Source organism: Chiloscyllium plagiosum, unplaced genomic scaffold (assembly GCF_037043375.1).
Source record: "Chiloscyllium plagiosum isolate Xiang-an unplaced genomic scaffold, Cpla_swu_hap1 HiC_scaffold_11, whole genome shotgun sequence".
Classification (NCBI taxonomy): Eukaryota; Metazoa; Chordata; class Chondrichthyes; order Orectolobiformes; family Hemiscylliidae; genus Chiloscyllium; species Chiloscyllium plagiosum.
This window is the reverse complement of record NW_028270149.1, coordinates 52327473-52351009: the sequence shown is the minus strand read 5'-3', so window position 1 is coordinate 52351009 and position 23537 is coordinate 52327473. Positions and strand designations below refer to the sequence as shown.

Here is a 23537-nt window from a genome sequence, read left to right as displayed (position 1 = left end):
ATAGATCCTAGCATCTTCCCTACTGCTGATGTAAGGCGAACAGTGATCTATAGTTCATAGCTTTCTCACTCGTCCCTTCTTAAATAGTGGGGTGACATTTATTATTTTCCAATCTGCAGGTATCAGTCATTGAGGACTGGAACACCTTCCAGAGCCCTTGCAGAAGCCCTGGAGCCATAGTGAGATCCAATTTGAACAGAAGGTGAATTGCTGGTTAAGTAATATTTAAAATTTCTTTTTATAGCTCAAAATGGAGCCAGACTGTGGTGGCAAAACACCTTTCACTGTATCTTCAAGATGTATATGAGTATAAAATCATCTATTCATTCCAGAATCTATAGAATTTCCGAAGATAATCATCAATGCTCTGGGAAGAAGGAGTTCCTGGATATTTATTAACATTCAGTCATATTAATTTATCCAGTAGAATTTTCTTAATTCTAATTTCACTTAACCCCACATTCTCCTGTGCCACTTGGATCTTTGCTTGTCAGGGGATTTCTGGTATCTTCCTTAGTGAAAATTCACATTCGTTATAGCCAAACATCTCCTTTTAATGCAGCTAGTTCATTTTTGCTTTCTTGTGGAAAATATTCATGTTCTATTCTCCCTTTCCTCAGATTCTTGGTTCTCCTTTGTTGTATTCTGTAAAATTCAATCTTCAGAATTAATGCTAGTTCTGGAAACTTCATAAGCTTTTCTTCTAACCTTATGCAATCATGAACTCCTCTGTTAGAAAAGATTAGTCAACTGTGGCAAAATTGCTGTAAAACATGCACAGATTTTTAAAAATTATTCATTGCCTACAGATTGCCTCAACTGATTTTCCCAGCCTACCTCTGCCATTTACACCTCATCTTTTATATTTTCCAATTCACACTCTTGTTTCACTTCCAAACATAATGAAATATTTCATCATATTACGGTCATTTATCCCAAAACATTCTTTTACAATAAGATTGCTAATTAGTAGTTTTCATTAAATAGTCTGAATTTGTTCTTCTAAAGGATACTGGTTATGCACTTGGAAGATGCTAAGAAAGTTTACCAAATTGCTGCAATGCATCTTATAAGTGGAACACTGGGACGGAGGGGGTGAATGCTTAAGATGGTGGATTGCTGATGGAGTCGGGTGCTTTGTTCTGAACCATGTCAATGCTTGAGTGATAGGAAAAGATGTCATGATACTAAGAAATACCATATGAGCTGCTACAAATCACAGAACCTACTGGTCAAGTCATATCATTCCAAAGATATATGCGCAGAAGCAGCAGCTGGCCCTCAGCCTCTTTTTGCTTTTATAGCTTGCTTTTATTTGTATTTCAATTACTCAAACTCATCACAGAAAGTTATTTCTGGTAACTGACAGCACATGTATCATTTCTAAGGCACAGTAATAGTGCAAGACTAACATCAATCTCTCCAGTCCTATGAAGCAGCTTCACAATACTTTATTGATTAAAAGCTTGGGTTCTAAAATGTAAGAACAATTTATAATTTGAAATTGTATTTTTATTTTGTTGTAAAGCAAATTAGTTTTCTCGTTTCATTTTTGATTTGTTCTGAGTAGTTACAAGATGCTTGAAGGTATGCTTGGTTTACATGCACTTTAATTTGATCTTTAAATCGAGGTGAACAGTTCAGTGCAATAAGGAAGAAGACAGAAGAGAGAAACAAACCGCTGCTGCTTAGTAACTGGACTCCAGTAAAAGAGAAAATCAGAACAATCCAATAGTAGTCAGGCAGTATGCAGGTTCATTCAGACAGAAGACATCCCTATTAACACAGGCTACAAGCAATCTGCGCTGAACAGAAGTCATGAGCAGTTTAGAAATCAGTAAGAGAAAAGCTCCAGAAACAGAAGACTGATGAGGTGTTAGAGAAATAAAAAAAATCTACAAAAGGCAGTTGAAGACATGAGTTAAAGAACACACCTTAAGCAGAGAGTAAGGAGAATCAGCAATTTGTTTAAAGGTCTCAGGAAGAGACCTTGACTAAAGAAAACAGCATCAGTGAATGCGCAAAACCTTGCTGAGAAGGAAACAGCCGTTCCAGCTCAACAAGACGACGGGTAACCCTTCACTGAGGGATGAGTGTCTGAAAAGGTCATAATATGGGTAAAGGGTTGAAACATTATTTCAAATAATTACAATTAAATCGTGACAACTAGTTTTTATAAAGGATAGCACGTTGTTCAAAATAAGTGGACATCCGAGAAGCTTGGGAGTGGAAAGTCTCCTCATCCAAACAGATGAGGTAGAGGCGGAGGTATTGGGAAAGCGGGATGGAGTTCTTGCAGGATACTGGGTGAAAGGTAGTGTAGTCCAGGTAGTTATGGGAGTCTGTGGGTTTATAGTAAATGTCTGATTGTAGACTAATGCCAAACATAGAAATGAAGAGGTCAAGAAAGGGGAGGAAGGTGACCGAGATAGAACACATGAATTTAAGGACAGGGTGGAAGTTGTCTTATTATCTGCCTCCCATGCTGCACCTTGTCAAAGGCCCTCTAGAAACCCAAATAGATTATGTCCACTGGCTCTCCTTTGTCTAACTTGCTTCTTACCTCCTCAAAGATTTGTTCGGCATGACGTCCCCTTGATGAAGCTGCCCCAGCCTATTTTACCATGCACTTCCAAGAATTCCATAATCTCATCCTTAATAATCTTGCCAATAATCAAGGTCAGGCTAACTGGCCTATAATTTCCTGTCTTCTGCCTGCCTCCCTCCCTCCTTAAACAGGGGTGTTACATTAGCCATTTTTCAATCCTTGAGGACCTGCCCGGACTCCAGAGATTCCTCAAAGATCAGTACCAATGCATCTACAATTTCCTCAGCTATCTCCTTTCGAATTCTGGGTACAGTCCATCTGGTTCAAGTGATTTATCTAGCTTCATACTTTTCAGTTTTGTTAGAAAATTCTCCTTCGTTTGGCCACTACACTCACCTTGGCTCCAGAGATTTCTCAAAGATCAGTACCAATGCATCTACAATTTCCTCAGCTATCTCCTTTCGAATTCTGAGTACAGTCCATATGGTTCAAGTGATTTATCTAGCTTCATACTTTTCAGTTTTGTTAGAAAATTCTCCTTCGTTTGGCCACTACACTCACCTTGGCCCGTCTCTCCTGAAATTCTAATATGCTGCTGGCATCTTCCACTATGAAAGCTAATGCGAAATTTCCCACTATTTATTTGTTCCCATTACCACTGTTCCAGTGCATTTTCCAGTGGTCTAATGTCCACTCATCCCCCTCGCTTACTTTTTATATATTTAAAGAAACTCTTGCAATCTTATTTCACATTACTTAGCTAGCTTAACCTCATATTTCATCTTCTCCCCCTTACTGCTTTAAATTTCTCTTGTCATGCGTTTTAAAGACTTCCCAATCCTCTGGCTTCTCATTAATGTTTACCACATCGTCTGCATCCTCTTTTGCTTTTATGCTGTCCCTGACGTCCCTGGTCAGCCATGGTTTCTTTCTTCTCCCTTATGTATTTTATTCTATCTTGGGATCATTTTTTGCTGTGTCACCTGAATTATCCCCAGAAATTCCTGCCATTGCTGCTCCACTGTCTTCCCTGCCAGGTTCCCTTTCCAATCCATTCTTGGCAGCTCCTCCCTCATCTCTAATTAGCTTTACTCAAATGTCATACCATTACATTTGATTCCAGCTTCTCCCCGTCAAATTTCAGGGCAAATTCTATCATAGTACAGTTGCTGCCAAGTTTGATTCACCTTAAGCTCCATAATCAAGTCTGCCTCAGTACTCATCACCAAAATTCAGAAATGCCTGATCCCTATTGGGCTTGATCATGAGCATCTCCAAGTACAAAACCCATCTCTCAGGCAATCAACAGTTTTCTTTTGTTGCGAAACACTACCAAACTTTCCTAGTCCACCTGCGTACTGAAGTCCCCTCATGATTATTTTAATAGTGCATTTCTTACACGCCTTTTCTTTCCCTGATTTATATTATGTCCTCTTGTACATCATTAGCTCTCACTTCCATGAAATCATAATGTAAAAGTGGTTGAAGTTGAAGCATGTAGAGAAATAACAGTGAGCAATTATCTTTCTCCAGCAAGATTCAGCCCACAATTTCATCAACTGAGCATTAGCTTCTCTCAATTATAAAGCTAATTCTGAATCTGAAAGTCTTACTTTTTGCTCTTGATTTTCTTTGATCTTTTTGCTTTAGCTTCATAGTATGACTGAAGTACCCTTGCTTTCTGCAGTTCAGCTCGACGTTCCTTTGCCTTAAATGAAACAGAAAACATGTTCTTATTCTCCCAAAGAATGGAAATGCTGCTGACTTCCTTAAATGCCCTCAGGAAGGGATAATGAGGTGCATTCTTGAACCACTGCAGACCTGATGTCAGGGTAAGATCCAACCACAGTGCTGCTAGGTAGTTCCCGGATTTTGACTCAGCAGCAAAGAAATGGCAGCATAGTTCCAAGTTCCAAGTGTGGTTTAGAGTGGAACTTACATGGGACAGCTTTCCCATGCAACTGCTGCCCTTGTTCTTTTAGGTCATATGAGTGCAGAAGATGCTGTTTTAAGGAATCATGAAAAGTTGCGTTAGTACATCTTGAAGACTGTATACGATGCTGCCACTATGCATCAGTAGGGGGGAAAATTGACTGCTTGTGATGGATAGCAGGCTATTTTACCAACTGTAGGTTCACTCAGTTAGACAAGAGGAGAACATTCCTTCATTGTCCTGACTTGTGCCTTGTTCACAGTGGACAGGCTTTCAGGAGTCAGGAGGATAGTTACTTATTGCAAAATTCCCAGCTTCTGATTTGTTCTTGGAAGTCATTGTATTGATACCAGTTGGTCCAGTTCATAATCAGCAATGGTAATGCCTTGACATGCCACTGTTATGGGGAGACGGTTAGATTTTCTCTTATTGACATGGTTATTGTTCAGCATTTGTGTGGCATGAATGTTACATGCCACTTTTCAGTCCAAGCCTGGAAGTTGGCCAACTCTTGTTGCAAAAGGATACAGGGTGCTTCATGATCTGAGTCACCACTGCTGTAATTGAACATTGTATAAATCAGCAAATATCTCCTTTTCTGACCTCAAGATATAGGAATGATCTGTGGTGAAGCAGCTGAAAGTGGTTCATCCTCAGACATCACCCTGATGACCTCATGCAGCAAATGTTCTAGGACTACTGGTCTCCAACAATCCATCTTTCCTTGTGTCAAGCTAGACTTTGGAGACTAAGGGATAAGGGTTTAAGGTAGCTCAGTTTTAAGCACAAAGTAGGCAAGTGATAAAACTTCCCTGCAACACGTATACATGCTTAGATATGAAGTGTACCTCTTGTAGACTCATAGCTCGGACAGAAGCTTGTTCTGCAGCTGTCAATGCTGGAACAGACACTGGCTGCTTGTTCTTGTGAAGTAAGTCGAAAATCTCCTGTTCCAAGGGTGTCCGTGCCTTGAATAAATAAATTGAGGACAAATTATCTTGTAGAAACAGACAATGAGCACATATTACACCTCACCCATGAAATTGAAAGGAAATTTGGTTGCATGTATGGCAAGAAGGCTAGATTAAAGAAAACAAAATTTATATCAAGACAATGCTCTCACATTGGAAAGACATAGTCATTGTTGAGATTTGTCTTATTAATTTGAGACATGAGTGCTTGAGGCATAGGAATTGAAAGATACTCTGTGAAATTAACTAGGAATTCCAATTTGCTAATGACATCCAATGGCATTATGGCAAATTGTGACAATGGTTTTAAGCAATACAGAACAGCAGAGATGAACAAGCAGATTAGAAAATGTGTAGAAATTAAGTAAATAATACAATAGAATAAAGAGAGGAATTATGTTGTGATGGTAAGATTTTTAGCAATGCTTTTGTGCACAAGACCATGCATGAAAATAGACAAATGGAATCCAAGGGCATTGCAAATTCACTAAAGTCCAAAAGTTACAGTTGTGGACTGACAAGACGATTAGTATTCTTTGAAGTAGCAGCATGTGTTTTGAATAAAAGAGGGCGTACAGGAGTACAGTACTTGGATTTCCAAAAGAAATTTGATAAGTTGCCTCATCAAAGATTACTGGTGAAAATAAAAACTCGATGTAGGAGATTACATATTAGCATACATAGAAGATTGGCTTGCTGGGGAATGTGGAAGTAGGAGAACCTGTTTTAAAATTTGGAGTTGCTTTTCAAGGTAGCGATGAGAATTTTGCTTTTCTCAGAAGGATGTGCAATTTTGCCTCAGAAGGCAGCGGAAACAGGGTTGACAAATATTTTTAAGACAGAGGTGGATAGATTCTTGTTAGGCGAGGGAATCAAGGGTGATGCAGGGTTAGATGGGACCGTAATACAAACAGATCAACAACCGACTTTTGAATCATGAAGCAGGCCCAAAGGCTGAATAATCTTATTTCCAAGTCTGTAATTTTGAAGAATAATGATAAGGGTGGTAACAATTTGTTTCTGCAGATGCAATATGGACATTAAAACATGTAGATAATAAAACAATAAAAAGAAAAAAATTACAATCCAGGACGATTGTTAAAAAGTGCTTGCTACAGACTGTTCTGAAACACAAACCATTAGAAAAAAATTGAATAACTGATTATTCTTTCTCAAGCAAAATTGGAATGTGGGCAAGAATTGGAGGAGTAAAATATCACTGGAAACAAATTCATGGCTTATTTTGGAGGTTTTTTTATAAAATCCCTCATATGACCATTATAAATACACAAGTTCAAAAAGTGAATATCAGCCAGCGTTTTCACCACAGAAAGCATCACAAAGACCAATTCTGTCCTTACTCAATATTTACACAGTTTGCAACAAGGAGTGATACAAGGCCATGGAAATTAATTTCTAATTAACCAATTAGACATCAACCATGGGATGACATTCCTTGCCCTGAGCTATTGAAATCAGCTGTAAGATTGGTTGGCGGCACAATGGCACAGAGGTTAGCATTGCTGCCTCACAGTGCTAGAGACCCGGGTTCAGTTCCCGTCTCAGGCGACTCTATGCAAACTCCACACACATTCTCCCAGTGTCTGTGTGGGTTTCCTCCAGGTGCTCTGGTTTCCTCCCACAATCCAAAAATGTGCAGGTTAGGTGAATTGGCCATGCTAAATTGCCCATAGTATTAGGTGAAGGGGTAAATGTAGGGGAATGGGTCTGGATGGGTTGCGCTTCGGTGGGTCAGTGTGGACTTGCTGGGCCGAAGGGCCTGTTTCCACACTGTAAGTAAGTAATCTAATCTAAAAAGATTCTATGCGCTGGCTCTGGAGAGATCAATTAAAGTCACTATTAATTACTGAAGTTAGAGCCTTTTGATGTTTGGCTCAGTTGCCTGAACTGGACAGACATTAAGTGAGTCTGGATGTAGATTTGCTTGTTGGGCTGAAATGAAAACATCATTTTCAGATGTTTTGTCACCATAGTAGGTAACATCTTCAGTGATCCTCCGGATGAAGCACTGCTGGTTTTTCCTGCTTTCTATTTATATAGACCCATCGTCTCACCACCTGGAATACCAACTTACAGATTGGCCAACGAGCTACACCAAAGACTGAAACACTTAGTAAAAGACTCACGCCACTCAATCCACTCCACCCAAGAATTCCTGAAGACCAAAGACACCAAGATAGAAGAGGATGAAATAGTGGTCTCCTTTGATGTAACAGCCCTGTTCACATTAATCAACATCAACCTGGTCAAGGAATCACTGACTACACTATTAGAAAACCCAAAGACACATCCATCAAACACCACCAGCTTCATCAGCAAGGATAGTACCGCCAAGCTAGTGGACCCATGCCTTACCACCCACTTCACCTAAACCTACAGACAAACCAACGGAACACCCATGGGATCTCCGATATCAGAGATCTTAGCAGAGACAGTAATGCAGAGACTCAAACAAACAGATCTGCCAACTATCCAACCCAAACTCCGGGTCTGCTATGTGGATGACACCTTTGTAACCACTAAACAAAACAAATTAGAGGAAACCTTCAAGATCATCAATAATACCCTTACTGGCATAAAATTCACTAAAGAGGAGGAAAAAAACAACAAACTGCCATTCCTAGATGTCATAGTACAGCAAACAGCCAATGGGGAACTTCAAACCGGCGGCTATAGGAAAACACCACATATGGACCAAATACTGAACTATAGAAACAATCATCCCAACATCCACAAACGAAGCTGCATCAGCACATTATTTTAACGAGCCACAACACATTGCGGCGCAGAGGAAAATCACCTACACAGTATATTCAAAAAGAATGAGTACCCAATTAATATAGTCCACCGATTTCTCAGCAACAACCCCAAACAGGCAGACAAAACATGTCGTGACACCCTAGCCACTCTCCCCTATATCAAACACATTTCGGAAATGACAGCCAGACTACTTAGACCCCTTGACATCATGGTAACCCACAAACCCACCAACACACTAAAACAGCAGCTAATGAACTTGAAAGAATCTATGCAGACAAGCAAAACAAATGTCCTTTACAGAATACCGTGGAGGAATTATAACAAACACTACATTGGACAAACAGGCAGAAAACTAGCCACCAGGATACCTGAACACCAACTAGCCACAAAACGACATGACCCCTTTTCACTAGTATCCTTACATACAGATAAGGATGACATCACTTCGACTGGGACAACACATCCATTCTAGGACAAGCCAAACAGACACTTACATGAGAATTCCTAGAAGCATGGCATTCCAACCAGAACTATATCAACAAAAACACATTGACTTGGACCCCATTTACCACCCCCTGAGAAAATGAACGGGAAGTGACGTCACCACAGGAAACGACATCACTGACCAAAGGAAACCCAAACATTTAAATAGAAAGCAGGAAATACCAGCAGTGCTTTATCTGGAGGCTCACTGAAGATGTTACATAGTATGGTGGCGAAACATCTGAAAATGAACCTTCCAGCTCAGCGAGCAAACCTACATCCAGAACCTCAACCTGAGCTACAAATCTTCTCAAAACTTGCTGTCAATTGAGCCACATATTTCTACTCAGTTATGATGCATATATTTCAGAGAAAGAATGTGCACAAAACAACTGAGAGAAATTGGATATTGCTTTGTATCAATGATTTCCTGTTTGCTGAATTCCCAGCTTGAATGCACTTCCCTGAATCTATTCAAAAAAAGAAATACATACATCTTTAGATCTTAAAGACAATTAGGGCTTTGGGAAGAAAGTAAGAATATGATATTGAAATAGAGAATTATCATGGTCAAACTGAATATTGCTGTAGGCTTGAAGTGCTGAATGGTCTACTCCTGCTCCCAGTTTATAATGATTTTATTTTTGAAAAAATGCCTACCAAATGGTGCTTTTCTTAAAAAAAAACTGTTTAGCACCATAAGCAACTCAACAGAAGTATGAATGCTAAGACTGCATCCACAGGAATCGTACAAAGCTGTTCTTGGCTTTTGGAAAGTTACTTAACAATCCCAACTATATCCAACCCATGATTACATGCTGACTAGGAAATTTTATTTTTGGCTTAATTCATATCATGAGCACAGCAAAGCAACACTTTCCAAAAATCATCTTCTAAGCACCACATACTGCACCATACCTTCCAGCCGGCTATCATTTCTTCCACTGGTTTGACAGTAAGTTGTTCTGCATTTAGTGGAAAGACGAGCTGCTCCGCTTTCCGGTTCTGTAGCACAGTATGATTCCACTTTGTAACCTCTTTTGATGTTTTCTCATATGCCAAAGACCGTTGAATCTTTTGACAAAAACAAAGTTTGAAAATGTTCAAATAATCAATCTACATTGATAAAATGACAAAGTTGAAATAATTTCACTCTTTTGGGTATATACTGTTTATATAATTACCAATATTATATTATGAAAAATTGTTTTCAGAATAATGAGTGTTAGAATTTCAATATTATATACCTACAAATTCCAAGAAATGTATTTCAGATGCTGATGAACATCCGATTCATTCAGAACATTTGATGGTTTTACCATGTCGATTGGACAGACCTAACATATTACCTGTAAAATGATGGAACTATCCTGTATATCACGTGACTAGGCAATGTTTGTTCTAAATTGCCTGGCTGTGCAACAATCCAGAGGCTTCCTACAGGCTGAGCACAAAATGACCCATTTTGAATAACTGCACTCACATGGCCAGACAAAAACTATTACAGGCCCCGCACACTTACGTGAAGAGATAGTACATTACAAAACAGATTTGAGGTGATATTGCTAGTCACTGACTTAAGGAAACATGAGGGCACTGAATAATGTTGACATGTTTATTATTTTTCACTAACGAGTTGAGTGTGTGTTGCTGGAAAAGCACAGTAGGTCAGGCAGCATCCAAGGAACAGGAAAATCTGAAAAACAGGAATTCCTGATGAAGGGCACCAGCCTGAAACGATGATTTTTCTGTTCCTTGGATACTGCCTGACCTGCTGTGCTTTTCCAGCAACACACATTCAACTCTGATCTCCAGCATCTGCAGACCTCATTATCTCCTTTTTCAAAAATGAGTCAAACCTAACAATTTCAGCTTAAAAAAAAAATGAAGAGAAATCACCAATATCTTATTTCTCCTATCCGGAACAGTTTCGTATTTTTAATTCATTTGAAACATCAATTTATTTCTTACCATGCTGATCGTAACACAAAACTCATCACAATTCCAAATGCAACCCTAGCTATATGAATCCTAAAATAATTTACCTTTTCACTTTGCTGTTTGCTCAGAGGTAAATCTAAGGTTTTGTTTGTCTTTTCAAATGTCTTGAGCTGTTTTTTCACTGTACTCAGTGATGAAAGGGATGGTCGAATGGTTCGCAGCAGATCTGATAGCTCAATCTTCTCATTAGCACCTGGAAGAAAGTGTGAGTGTTGATTAAATAAATTAAAAATCTTCAGCAACAAATGGTGAATAATTAACCAATCTAACATGGCATTCATTCAGGCAGCCTGAATGAAATGTTGCTGTGCATAATTTTGCTCATTAGCTTATATAAAACCAAACCTCTTCCCAGACTACTTCTGTCACAAATTTTGTGCACTCTTCCTCTCATGTTTGCTGCAGCAGCACACCAGCTGCTTTCTTGCAACATGCTTTGCCAATTGTCAGAAGGCTACTTATGTGCTGTAGGAGGTAGAATTTACAGCTGAAGTCTCTCCATTTTTTATACCAAATGTCAAAATGCATTCCACTCCAGCAAGCAATGCTGCCTAGTAAAGAGCAGCTATGCCATCAAAATAATACAAGCCACATACTATCTTGAACAAATACTACCACTCTGCAGTTATTGCCAGGTCAGAATTCTGGAATCCCTCATCCAACATTATAATGAGAGCAGCTATAATGAATACTCTAACACTAATTGTTCCAAGAAAAGGCACATCTTTTCTAAAATGTACAATATATGAGGTCTTAGCAGCAACCAACTCTGGCTACTAAACTATAAAACAAATGCAAATTTTCTTCCTTCCTCAACCCAAGGGCAGCACAAATTTAATGGATACATTATGATGTGAACAGTGGAGAACCATGGGAGATAACTCTAGAGCCCACAGAATTAAAAATCACATCAGGTTACAGTCCAACAGGTTTAGTTGCAAGCACTAGCTTTTGGAATGCTGTGCCTTCATTAAACGGTTGCCCTTCTGTAAGAGCAGAGGGTATTAAGCTGTTTTGGATTTTTGATTAAGTTCTACTATAAAGGTTCATACAAAATTTTGCTTTTATGCATGGTTATACTTAAGCACAAAGAATAATTGACACGGTCAGTTCACCCGACTTCAAATGTAGGACATTGACTCTAAGGTTTCTAATGTGGCAGCCACTAATGATATCATATGGCAAATGTCATAAGATGCAAATCCAGATGCATATAAGAGGAAGTAGATATCAGATCATAACATAACATAGAACATTACAGCGCAGTACAGGCCCTTCGGCCCTCGATGTTGCGCTGACCTGTCGTACCAATCTGAAGCCCATCTAACCTACACTATTCCATGTACATCCATATGCTTGTCCAATGACGACTTAAATGTACTTAAAGTTGGCGAATCTACTACCGTTGCAGGCAAAGCATTCCATACCCTTACTACTCTGAGTAAAGAAATTACCTCGGACATCTGTCCTATATAACAAGAGCTGCTCAGACAAACACAAATACTTTTATTGCCTGCTGTTCTACATGGTGTTGAGGTCAAATTCAGAAATGTGATGCGAGGACATTGGCAATCTGTTTGACTCGAGAGAAGTAGACTCAACCTCCTTTAGAAAGCTCTGCTGTATAACCCTTACCCTATCTGAACACAATGCCCACAATGGGTCGCTATTCTTTATCCTTCAAAATTTTTATTTGTCAAATAGTTAGTAACAGAACTGCAATATTAATGATTTCACTGTCAAATATTCCAATTATAGTTCATAGCAAGTATTAAGTGGTGAGAATTTCATTGAGATCTCAGAGTTACCGATCTACATTTAAATGATTAAATTAAAATTAAGTGATATCTTTTATACAGGAAGCTCTCAAATATTTTTTAAAAAGTATGTCCTATTCCACAGTCCTTATTCTTCTTCCCAGATGCTATCTCATCTTTCATCACCCACAGTGAAGGCTGTATTTCAGTGGCTTATTCACAGTTTCATCAAATATCATAAGGATTAGCCATTTGAGAAGTGCAAATGCAACTTGGGCTCATCAATCCTAATTTGGCCGATCACACTTTAGCATCTACTCAGCAGTTCTACGCAGGACCACTGCTTATATTCAAAGGCAGAATTATTCTGTACGGAAGGATATCTCCACAGTACGGCATATAAGTGGTCTTACAACTGCCTTTTGTTGGAATGAAGGATAGTGAATAACTGAGTTTACATGATGGCTGAATGCTAAGATAACATGCAGCTTTAGCATCAATTCCATACATTTTGGAATTTAGAACCAGGTAAGTTTAACTGTATTAATCAAATATTTCAGCTATGAGAAACTCAAATATTTTGGTCTGACTAACGAATGTGACAGAGCAAGAACTCTCAACCCCACAAAAAGGAACAAGCTTTAGCCTTGAAGTCACTGGCACAATTGCACTGAATGAAAATGCATTATGTGATAACAAGATAAAAACATTTCAATTCACAGTTTCAGTCCCAAGTTTCAAAGTATCCACAACATAGATGATACAGACACATTCATGTTTTCATCACATTTATAAAAGGAAGCAGGCTTATAATTACAATTCAGTATATTCTAACTTCCATTAGATTTCTCAGATTGAAAAGCTTAGTAGGTTAATAAACAAAGGCCAGTCTAGTCTATACCTTCGCTGCTGTAGAATAATTTGGTAGCTGCTTTTTGACTGGCTGAAAATGAATGTTCATGTGCAGCAGAAATGTAAGCAAAACAAAATGGACTGCAAAAAAAACTATGAGTTTCTATTACTTTTTATTTGATTTATTATTGTCACATGTACCTAGGTACAGTGAAAAGTTTTGTTTTGCATGCAGTACAGACAAATCATACCACATAAAGTGAATTAGGGTTATAGAACAGTGAAGTTACGGCAGCAGAGAAGGGGCACAAAGAGCGATATCGATATTAATATTAATGTGAGGGGTCCATCCAAATGTCTTAACAGTGGGGAAGACCTTCAATCTGTTGATGCTTGGGTTTTTTTGTATCTTCAGCCCAACAGAAGAAGAGGTTTGACGAGATTATTACTGGGGTGCAGGGGTCTCTGATTATGTTGGCTGCCTTCCTGAGGCAGCAAGAAACACTGATGGAGTCAACGGATGGAAGGTTGACTTGCATGATAGATTGGGCTGCGTTCACAACTCCGTAGTTTGTATAGTCATGGGCAGAGCAGTTGCCATACCAAACTGTGATGCATCCAGATAGAACACTTTCTATGGTGCATCTATAAAAATTGGCAAGAGTTTTTATGGACATGCTAAATTTCCTTAGCCTCCTGAGGAAGTACAGATATTGTTGTGCTTTCCTGAAGCTTTCTGCTCTCAGCCAAGTGAAGCTATTAGGCAACTACATCAGTGTGCGCAAACAAAATATGAATTTGAAATAGTGACAAAGGAGACCAACAGGCAAAGAAAAACAAAAGCATGAGTGCTTAACACATGACTGCATCGTTACACGTATCAATTTTAACTGTTATTTGTGCAGAAACTTTTGAGTACTGTACCTTCTGAACTGACAGTGAATTCTGACACTTGTAAGCTGGCTTCTGTCCTCTCTGCCAATTTCTTCCTAAATTAGAAATGAAAATAATAAACAAAGTCTAATTGTTTATTTGAAGAAAACATTTACATATTTTTGATAAACACTACTCAGATAAAAATCACACAACACCAGGTTATAGTCCAACAGGTTTAATTGGAAGCACATTAGCTTTCGGAGCGACGCTCCTTCATCAGGTGATTGTCACAATGAAGGAGCGTCGCTGCGAAAGCTAGTGTGCTTCCAATTAAACCTGTTGGACTATAACCTGCTGTTGTGATTTTTAACTTTGTACACCCCAGTCCAACACCGGCATCTCCAAATCATGACTACTCAGATAGATTGCATTTGAATTTTGATCGTACACTAATTTAAAAATATAACAGCAGATATATAGAATGGTGAAGTGATCAGTTCCCATGCTGAACATTATGAAAATTACACAAATACATAGCTTTACTCACAATGTCAACATTAGAGCATTGCAAGCTCACTGCAAAAGATTAATTTAGCTGTTGTGTATAGTGAGGGAACAATCCTATTCTATATTTTCACTATAAGCTTCTCAATAACAAGTACAATTGCACGCCTTATTAGGGTTAATATTTGTTCAATAATTTATAAACACTATTTGCCACACACAAACGGTCATCTCTATTTTTACTGTGGCTTGAAAAGACCTTTGATGTCCTTACTTTCTCTCGCCACCGAGGGAACTAATTGCCTCCAATAGTTTTTGATGCCTCCTCTCATCATCACTGCCGTCCTGAAAAATGTAGAAATTAATAACATGAATCAGTGACTCCATGAAAAGGATAACTGTAGCAACAGATTAAGCAATCAGTACTAGAGGTGTAGGTTCAAGTTTTGCAACCGTTACAGTTTAAGCTGTCTTCATCTATCAGGAAATATCAGCACTATTATGGAATCTAGGATTCAGTCACATGCAAATCAGTACAGCTCAATTCCATTTCTGATTATATTCAGTCATAAATTGCTTGAAAAATGAGGGACAGTGCAGAACATGTTGTTTAAGTGATATTTAGCTCCCCTAAGTCCGCACTAACTCTATGCATAGGCGCATTGCCTTTCTAACATCATCAATTTTTATAACCCAAAATGTGCATCTCGTCTGAGGTTATGCACTTCGGCAGGTAGAAGAGAGGAGCTGAATATTACTTAAATGGCGAAAGACTGCAGAAGCTACAGAAGAGAGGGATTTGACGGTCTTCGTCCATGAATCGTAAAAAGCTAACATCCAAATTCAGCAGGTAATAGGGAAGGCAAATAGTATGTTTATTTTAAAGAAATGGAGTACAAAATTAGGGAGGTAAAACTATACAAGGCACTAGTCAGACCAAATCTGGAATCCAGTATTTTGGGCCCCTTATCCAACGGAAGATACATTGGCATTGGAGGCAGCATACAGAATGTTCACTACTTTGAAAGCAGATATGGAGGGCTGTCTTATGAGGATAGGTCGAGTAGGTAGAGCTTCTGGACAATATATTGGTTGGAAGAGGTTAGGCCTGGAATTAGAATTTAGAAGAATGAGATGTAAACTTATCAAAACATACAAGATTCTTAGGGGAGTTGTCAGCGTAGATGTGGAAAGATTGTTTTCCCTCATGGTAGTATCTAGGACTGGAGGGTGTAATCTCAGAATAAAAGGGTCACACGTTTAAGACAAAGATCAGGAGGAATTTCTTCCCTCAGAGGGTAGTGAAGTTGTGGAATTCTTTACTACAGAAGGTTATTGTGGATGGCTCATTAAGTATATTCTAAGCTGAAACAAATAGATTTTTAGTCAGTAAGTGAATCAAGAGTTATAAGGAAAAGACAGGAAAGTAGAGTTGAGGATTACCAAATCAGCCATGATCTCATTGAATGGCAGAGTATACTCGATGGGCTGAATGCACTACTTTTGCTCCTCAGTCTTTTGATCACCTAATTCTGTATGCACCAAATCTTTCTTCATCAAAATATACTGATCTAAATATAAACCCAGACACTCCTTAGCCTAAAGGCAGTAGCAACTACTGAACCAGAATTAGCAGCAGTGAAAAGTTTCTTTTAAATACAAGCACACCAAGAAATTCAACAATTACAGGATAAAGAATTGTAACAGATAACTGACAGTTGAATTTCCAGTTCTTCTCAACACCCAAGGATATCCATTGGTTACAATCTGATCATTAATTCCAAAGTTCTCACTTTGTTTTTGTTGATCGGGCTGGTGACTCCTGCGATGGCCTTTAATTTCTCAATAATCACACAAATATTCCAATGACAATGCTCCTTTTAATTTGTGTCATCAAGCTGCAAATGTCAAGGGGTTTTCTGTTTCGTTGTTTCACCAATAAGGCAAGAGTACTAAGAACAGTTCCTTCCACACCTTCAACCTCTTAAACCTGAACAAGGCAAACTGGTGATTAAGACACAGAAGCATTCAGAAAGAGTTACAAAAGCTTTAATGTTCAGATTTCTGATGCTTGGAGCATACACGTCACCCATGAACCATAATTTGATTATTCCTGCTTTACAGTAACAAACCTAAGTGATGGATTAAAAAAAAACTTCCGAGAAACAAAGTAGTACCTCATCCTCACTGGCAGTCAAGACATGTTCAGTTTGAAGCAAATCCTCCTCTTCCATTCCAAGTGAAAGTAAATCTCTGAGAGTCAGAAATATACAAGGTCATTGACAGTCACACAGATTGAATAATCCAAAGCTAAAACATTTATAAAAGAACAGTTTTGTTTTGAGAGAAGTTGGGTAAATTGACATTAATTAAATTATTCTAAAGGACAGCTGAACTTTTATGAAACATGTAAGAATTTTAGAATGTTTTCTGGGCAAGAATAACATAAACCAATTCCTGACCCAGTTTTGTACAACCATGGCACTGCTTTCATAGGTCGGGAATACCATCTTAAGGAGTGACAAGCATTGAATAATGGCAGTCATTCTGCTGTCTGACAGCTTCATCTCTTTGTCAACTCATATAGATCAACAAAATATACAGTACAGTATTAGAGTCAGAGATGTACAGCATGGAAACAGACCCTTCGGTCCAACTTGTCCACGCCAACCAGATATCCAAACCCAATATAGTCCGACCTGCCAGCACCCGGCCCAGATCCCTCAAAACCCTTTCTATTCATATACCAATCCAGATGCCTTTTAAATGTTGCAATTGTACTACCCTCCAACATTTCTTCTGGCAGTTTATTCCATACACATGAAAAAGTTGCCCCTTAGGTCTCTTTTATATCTTTCCCCTCTCACCCTAAACCTATGCCCTCTAGTTCTGGACTCCCCCACCCTAGGGAAGAGACTTTATCTATTTGTCCTATCAATGCCCCTCATGATTTTATAAACTCCTCAGCCTCTGACGCTCAAGGGAAAACAGCCCCAGCCTGTTATACCTCTGTAGCTCAAATCCTCCAACCCTGGCAGTATGCTTGTAAATCTTTTCTGAACCCTTTCAAGTTGTTTGAACAAACCACCTCATAAATATATCTTATATCGGAACTGCAAAAATGCAGCTGACAGCAAATGTTATGCTTTTGGCTGCAGGGAGAAACAAAACTTCCAAGATTGCAGTTTCCTACATTATTGTCAGAATCTTCAGCTCTGATTTTGTTCATATCCACGAAGAACAACACCTGACAGAACATAATTCAGCAGAGGAAAATGCTCAGAGTCACTTGCCGCTTATCTAAACAGACCGTGAATGCTCAGATCACACGCAAAATGCAGTTACACAACATTTGAATGGATTTTGAAATTGTGTGACAACTCTTGTTCTGTATTCTGCAAACATTGTATATTTTTTCCTTCTGCACAGAGGAAGATGAAAAGAGACAGAATTCGGAGAGGTTTAATTCCAGCACTGGCAGCAACTGAAAGATTACATCGACATTACAGCAAATAGATTTGGAATCAGGCCCACAATACAGAAGGGGAACCAGATCACAGACTAAAACTGCTTCTGCTGGTATCTGAGGATACTTATTATTAATCTGATCATAATGGATAATGAAAGGAACATGATCAACGTATGCAGAAGTTCATGAAGTTACCAGGTGAATGAAAATGAAAAACAGGTACTATAGCCTTCTAATTTACCCAGTCTCTTACTTTCTGTTATATTGAATACAACAGCTCAGAGTCGAAGAGTTGGGGCTAGAAAAGGACAGCTGGTCAGGCAGCACCCAAGAAGCAGAAGAATCGATGTTTTGGGCATAAGCCCTTATCAGGAATGAGGCGTGTCGGCCAAGGGGGCTGAGAGATAAATGGGAGAGAGGGGGAGATAAAGGGAAAGGTAGCTGGGAATGTGATAGGTAGATGAAGGGGGAGGTGGGACTGATAGGTCAGAGAGGAGGATGGAGCGAATAGGTGGGAAGGAGGATGGACAGGTAGGAAAGGACAAGAGAGCGGTGCCAAGTTGGAAGGTTGGGACTGGGATAAGGGGGAGCTGATGAAGAGCTTATGCCCGAAACATTGATTCTCCTGCTCCTCGGATGCTGCCTGAGGGGCTGTGCTTTTCCAGCACCACACTCTTCGACTCTAATCTCCGGTACCTGAAGTCCTCACTTTCTCCTAGAACACCTCAGAGTCAATTTTGAATTATCTAGGTTTCTGAGTATGCGAACTTAAATAATGGAAAGATACATGGCTCGACGAAAGAAATACAAAAAAAATCACCTCTTCAAAAAACAGCAATTGGATCTACAGATTTCTTGAAGTAATATCCCCAGTTTCAGCAGAAATGCTTCATAAAAGCAGATAGAAATTTTCGTACTAAACAAATTTATAAACACTCAGCCCCTCAGAAAATATTCTTCAGACTAAGGAGACACCAAAGCTAAAAAAAAGTACTTCCTCAAACCTTGGTGACAGGTGGATTTTGGGAAGCCATTTTTAAAGAAATGGCAGTGAAGTATAGCAAAGGAATTTCAGAACCTCGGACTTAAATGTTGCCGAAAAGGCAGACCCGTTACCAGAGTTTTTTGTCATACATTCAACAGAACACTTGCAAAAATGCCACACTTCAAACAAATACAACAATTAACATTACTAAAGACATAGGTGCAAGGGAGGAATGCATACTCTGCGAGGTCAGAATTAGAGCAACAGAGAGTTGAAAGAGCTGGATATAGAACTGGAGAAGGTTTTTGAGACAGATTGGGAGAGATCATGCATGATTAAATAATACAGATGATATGAAATTTAATATAGATCTTATAGATCAGCAAAAATATGGATGTTTATGAATGGAAGTTACCAGAAATTTTACTAATTGAATTTTATGGATAGTGGAAGTAGCAGAGCCACACTTAAGCAATCTTTTACAGAAGGAAACAAGTTTCAGAGTGAACGGGGTAGAGGTACAAAAGAAAAAAGTGCTGTAGAGGTGCCACATGGCAGGTCGATTAGCGAATCAGGAATGTTTGGGATTGATAGTTCTTTGGCAGCATGGATTAGATGCTGGCTGAAGGTTAGGAAAGAGAGTAGGTATAGATGGGCATTTCTCAGAATGGAGATGAGTTGAACGCAGTGTTCCCCAGATATCAGTGTAAGGATCCTTGCTTTTTCTGATTTATATAAAGGATTTGGAGATGGGTGTTAAGGGCAAAATCTCTACATTTGCAAATGATACTAAGCTCAGGAGAATAGTAAATTGTGGGTATGATACCGAGTGACTTCAGAGGGACATTGACAAGTTGGCCATATGGGTAGACGCCTGGTAGATAAAATTCAATGCACAGAAATGTGAGGGAATGCATTATGGCAGAAGCAATACAGAGAGACAATACAAGCTTAATGGTACAACATTGAGGGGAGTACGGGAGCGGAGGGACCTTGGGGTGGCCAGGCAAGTTGAAGCAGCTGTGAAAAGGCTTATAGGATCCACAGGTTTATAAATAGAGGTAGAGAATAAAAGCAAGGAAGTGATACTATACCTCAACAAATCATTGGTCAGGCCACATTCAGAGTATTGTGTTCAACTCTGGACACATTATGTAAGGAAGGATGTTATAGCCCTGGAAAGAGTTCAATGGAGATTTTCTCGAATGATACCAAGAATTAAGGATTTTAGTTGTAAGGAAAGATTAGACAGACTGGGCTTGTTCTCCTTGGAGCAGAGAAGAACAAGCGGTGACCTTATTGAAGTGTTCAAAATTATGGACAATTTTGACAGGGTAAAAAAGGATCTTCTTTCTTCATTAGATAGTATGTCAGGAACTAGGAGTCACAACTTCAAGACTGTTAGCAAGACAGCTAGAAGTAACATGAGGAGAAACTTCTTTACTCAATTGTTAAGATTTGGAATGTACTGCCTGGGAGAGTGGAGGAGGCAGATCCCATAGGAAGTTTCAAAAGAGAACTGGATTTATATTTGAAAGGGATAAAGTTAGAGGGCTACGGAGATAGGGCCGGAGAACAGGACTTACTGGTAACTCTTTCAGGAGCCAGTACAAACAATGGGTCAAATGGCTTTCTTCATAGAACCATCGGATCCCTAGGGTGCGGAAACAGTCCCTTCAGCCTTAAAAGACCACACCGACCCTGTGAAGGGTATCCCACCCAAACCCATTCCCCTACCCTATTACTTTGCATTTAGCCCGAATTAAAACATCCCTGAATACTATGGGCAATTTAGCATAGCCAACACACCTAACCTGCACATCTTTGGATTGTAGGTGGTAACTGGAGCGAACCCATGCAGACACAGGGAAAATGTACAAACTCCACACAGACAGTCGCCCAAGGCTGGAATCGAACCTGGGTCCCTGGCGCTGTGAGGCAACAGTGCTAACCTCTGAGCCACCATGCCATTCTGTACTGTAAAATTCTATGTTCCAAGGTAGAGATCAGAGTAGCCTCGATAACAAATAAATGGAGTCCAAAACTTAAGATTAAAGTTGAAAAGGACACCTAAATTGTGAATACTTCAGTTGGCCTGAGATAGTGCTAAAGGGAAGACGCTCTTGGAAAGAAAGCAGAGTCGGCCTATGAGTTTGAACTGAAGTCTGTTTTTCGTTGGTAAAGAGGAGGAAGTTGATTGAAAACAGAAATGAGTAGCAATTGACCTTTGAATTGTGTAGGCTGGCTGTGCTAATCATTGTCATTGAAACACCAGGTTGGACCCTCTACTTATCTTCACCACCCTGCTCCACCTACACTATCTGCAGCTTCCCCTACACCCACTCCCAGTCCTGAAGAAAGATTACACCCGAAATGTCGACTTCTCCACCTCCTGATGCTGCCTAGCTTGCTGTGTTCTTCCAGCCTCCTGCCTGTCTGCATTGAAACATGAACAGCACTTTGTTCTTTAATGGACTTGCGAGCACAGGAGATCAAAACACAGATTACATAAAATACCCTCCCACTTCTGAACATGTAACTATGAGCAAACTGTGCATTGCAAGAAAAGAATACTGGGACTTCTACACTATGTCTCAGTCATCAGAAAAATTAATAACGCTTTGAAGCAGAGATTTTATCACATAGGCAAACAATGCTACAATGATGTCTTGGCAAAACTCAAATAATTGGAAACTTTGTTTTCGGGTAACAATCACTGAATAATTCATTCTGATGATGGTACCTAAAAGATGCATGTGCTTCATCTGGCCTATTATAGCATATCTCTGAAAAGAACTATTTGTTCAATTTACTTTCTAAAACTAACTTGCTCCAACGCTTGGGAGAAACGCCACGAAGCTGCTGGAAGCGCTGCTATGCCAACAGGTGAACTTATTTTAGTTGGAGGGACGAATTCAATCTCAGTTCCACCATGTGCTACGTTGTCACCAGCCGTTAGCAGATGTGATTTTATGTCCAGAGATGATCAGAGTCAGTAACGTCACCAATAAAGGAGCAATTTGACTTTAGCCCAGGGAAGTGTAACAGCCTTGCGGACCCTCTCTGAATTACTGACTGATGTGTCTTCACCGAGACACCTCCTATTGCCATAAACATGCTGCAGGATCATCGACAGAGCCCACTCAACATAGAGTCCGGTATGCCGGAAACTCGATCTTACCTGCACAGTCCTTCCCCCTTTCCCTGCTCCGGCTCCGGCTCCGGCTCCATTTCCTTCACCATCTCTCAGGCCCCGCACATGGATCCAACTACCGTCAAGCCATACACTTCCGGTAACGACCAACTGTCGCAATGAACAGGCGGCCTGCCGTAAATCTGGTCAGGCGTAAGGGTAACCATGGGAACAGGCTGACAGCTTGGTCCAAGGGCTGACTTCAACGGCGCAGATGTGCTGCAGGAAAAGGTTATACTGTGACACGCTACAAGAATAATCTCTTCAGATCTCTTATGAATGTGAAGCAGGTAGAATGCATATAGCAATCAAGTGAGCTTTGTAATTCAAAAACATTTTAAATATTTTTTAAACAAAGAAATGCGTCAAATTAGGATTTATTTTATAATTTAGGTTCTGAAAATCGGACTGTTTCAACTCATTGAACAAGATTTGACTGCTATGTGTAATATTGGCTATAATATTTGATGTTTGTTTTAAAGTTGCAAACGTACTTGTTAAAAATGACAAAAGAATAATAAAGATATTTGCAGTAAATATATTTTGCATAACTATAAAGACCTACTTGAACAAAACAAATGTAGGAAAGTAACTTTTGGAAAAATGCAATTTGAGATGTTTTTAGATCAATCAATTCAGAGATATTGTGACACACCTCTAGAACACGTGGGACCTGAACATAACCTAGAGGTAGGGACATTCTCACTGCACCATTTGAGTCCCTCAAAATGCAGTTGTATATATTTGTTAGTCAATGTATTCAGGTATGTTATTACACCTATAGGGCCGGTGGGATTTGAACCCAGAGGAGACAACACTAACGCGTCACAAGACCTCTGCATATTGCTGTTCAGATGTGTAATGCCACACTTCTTGGACCAGATGACACCTGAACTGAGGATGTGACCACTGCACCACAAGAGCCCCTCCTAATTCTACTGTAGGCATTTTCTAATTAATCTGTTCAAAGAGTAAGGAGTAAGTAGGACTTGAAGCCAGACTTCCTGGTACAGAAGTAGGGGTATTATCATTACACGACAAGAGCCTTTCAAAATGTAAAACAAATAAAATTACAGCACAGGAACAGGTCCTTCGGCCCTCCAAGCCTGCACCAATCCAGATCCTCTATCTAAACCTGTCATCAATTTTCCAAGGATCGGTATCCCTCTGCTCCTTGCCCATTC

At 39.5% G+C, this 23537-nt stretch overlaps 1 protein-coding gene across 1 annotated transcript in view; it reads right to left on the bottom strand.

Annotated features, from left to right (window-relative positions):
• The window catches only part of LOC122557220 (U3 small nucleolar RNA-associated protein 14 homolog A), a 52346-nt gene extending 29778 nt beyond the window's left edge, over positions 1-22568 (bottom strand). Inside the window, exons 1-8 of the mRNA XM_043704671.2 lie at positions 22342-22568; positions 16884-16959; positions 14981-15051; positions 14251-14315; positions 10762-10910; positions 9635-9790; positions 5330-5449; positions 4162-4256 (exon numbers count right to left, since the gene is read on the bottom strand). Coding sequence (XP_043560606.2) covers positions 4162-4256; positions 5330-5449; positions 9635-9790; positions 10762-10910; positions 14251-14315; positions 14981-15051; positions 16884-16959; positions 22342-22403 — 794 coding nt within the window. The 5' untranslated portion in view covers positions 22404-22568. The remainder of the gene's footprint in view (positions 1-4161; positions 4257-5329; positions 5450-9634; positions 9791-10761; positions 10911-14250; positions 14316-14980; positions 15052-16883; positions 16960-22341) is intronic.
• Positions 22569-23537: the final 969 nt, after the last annotated feature.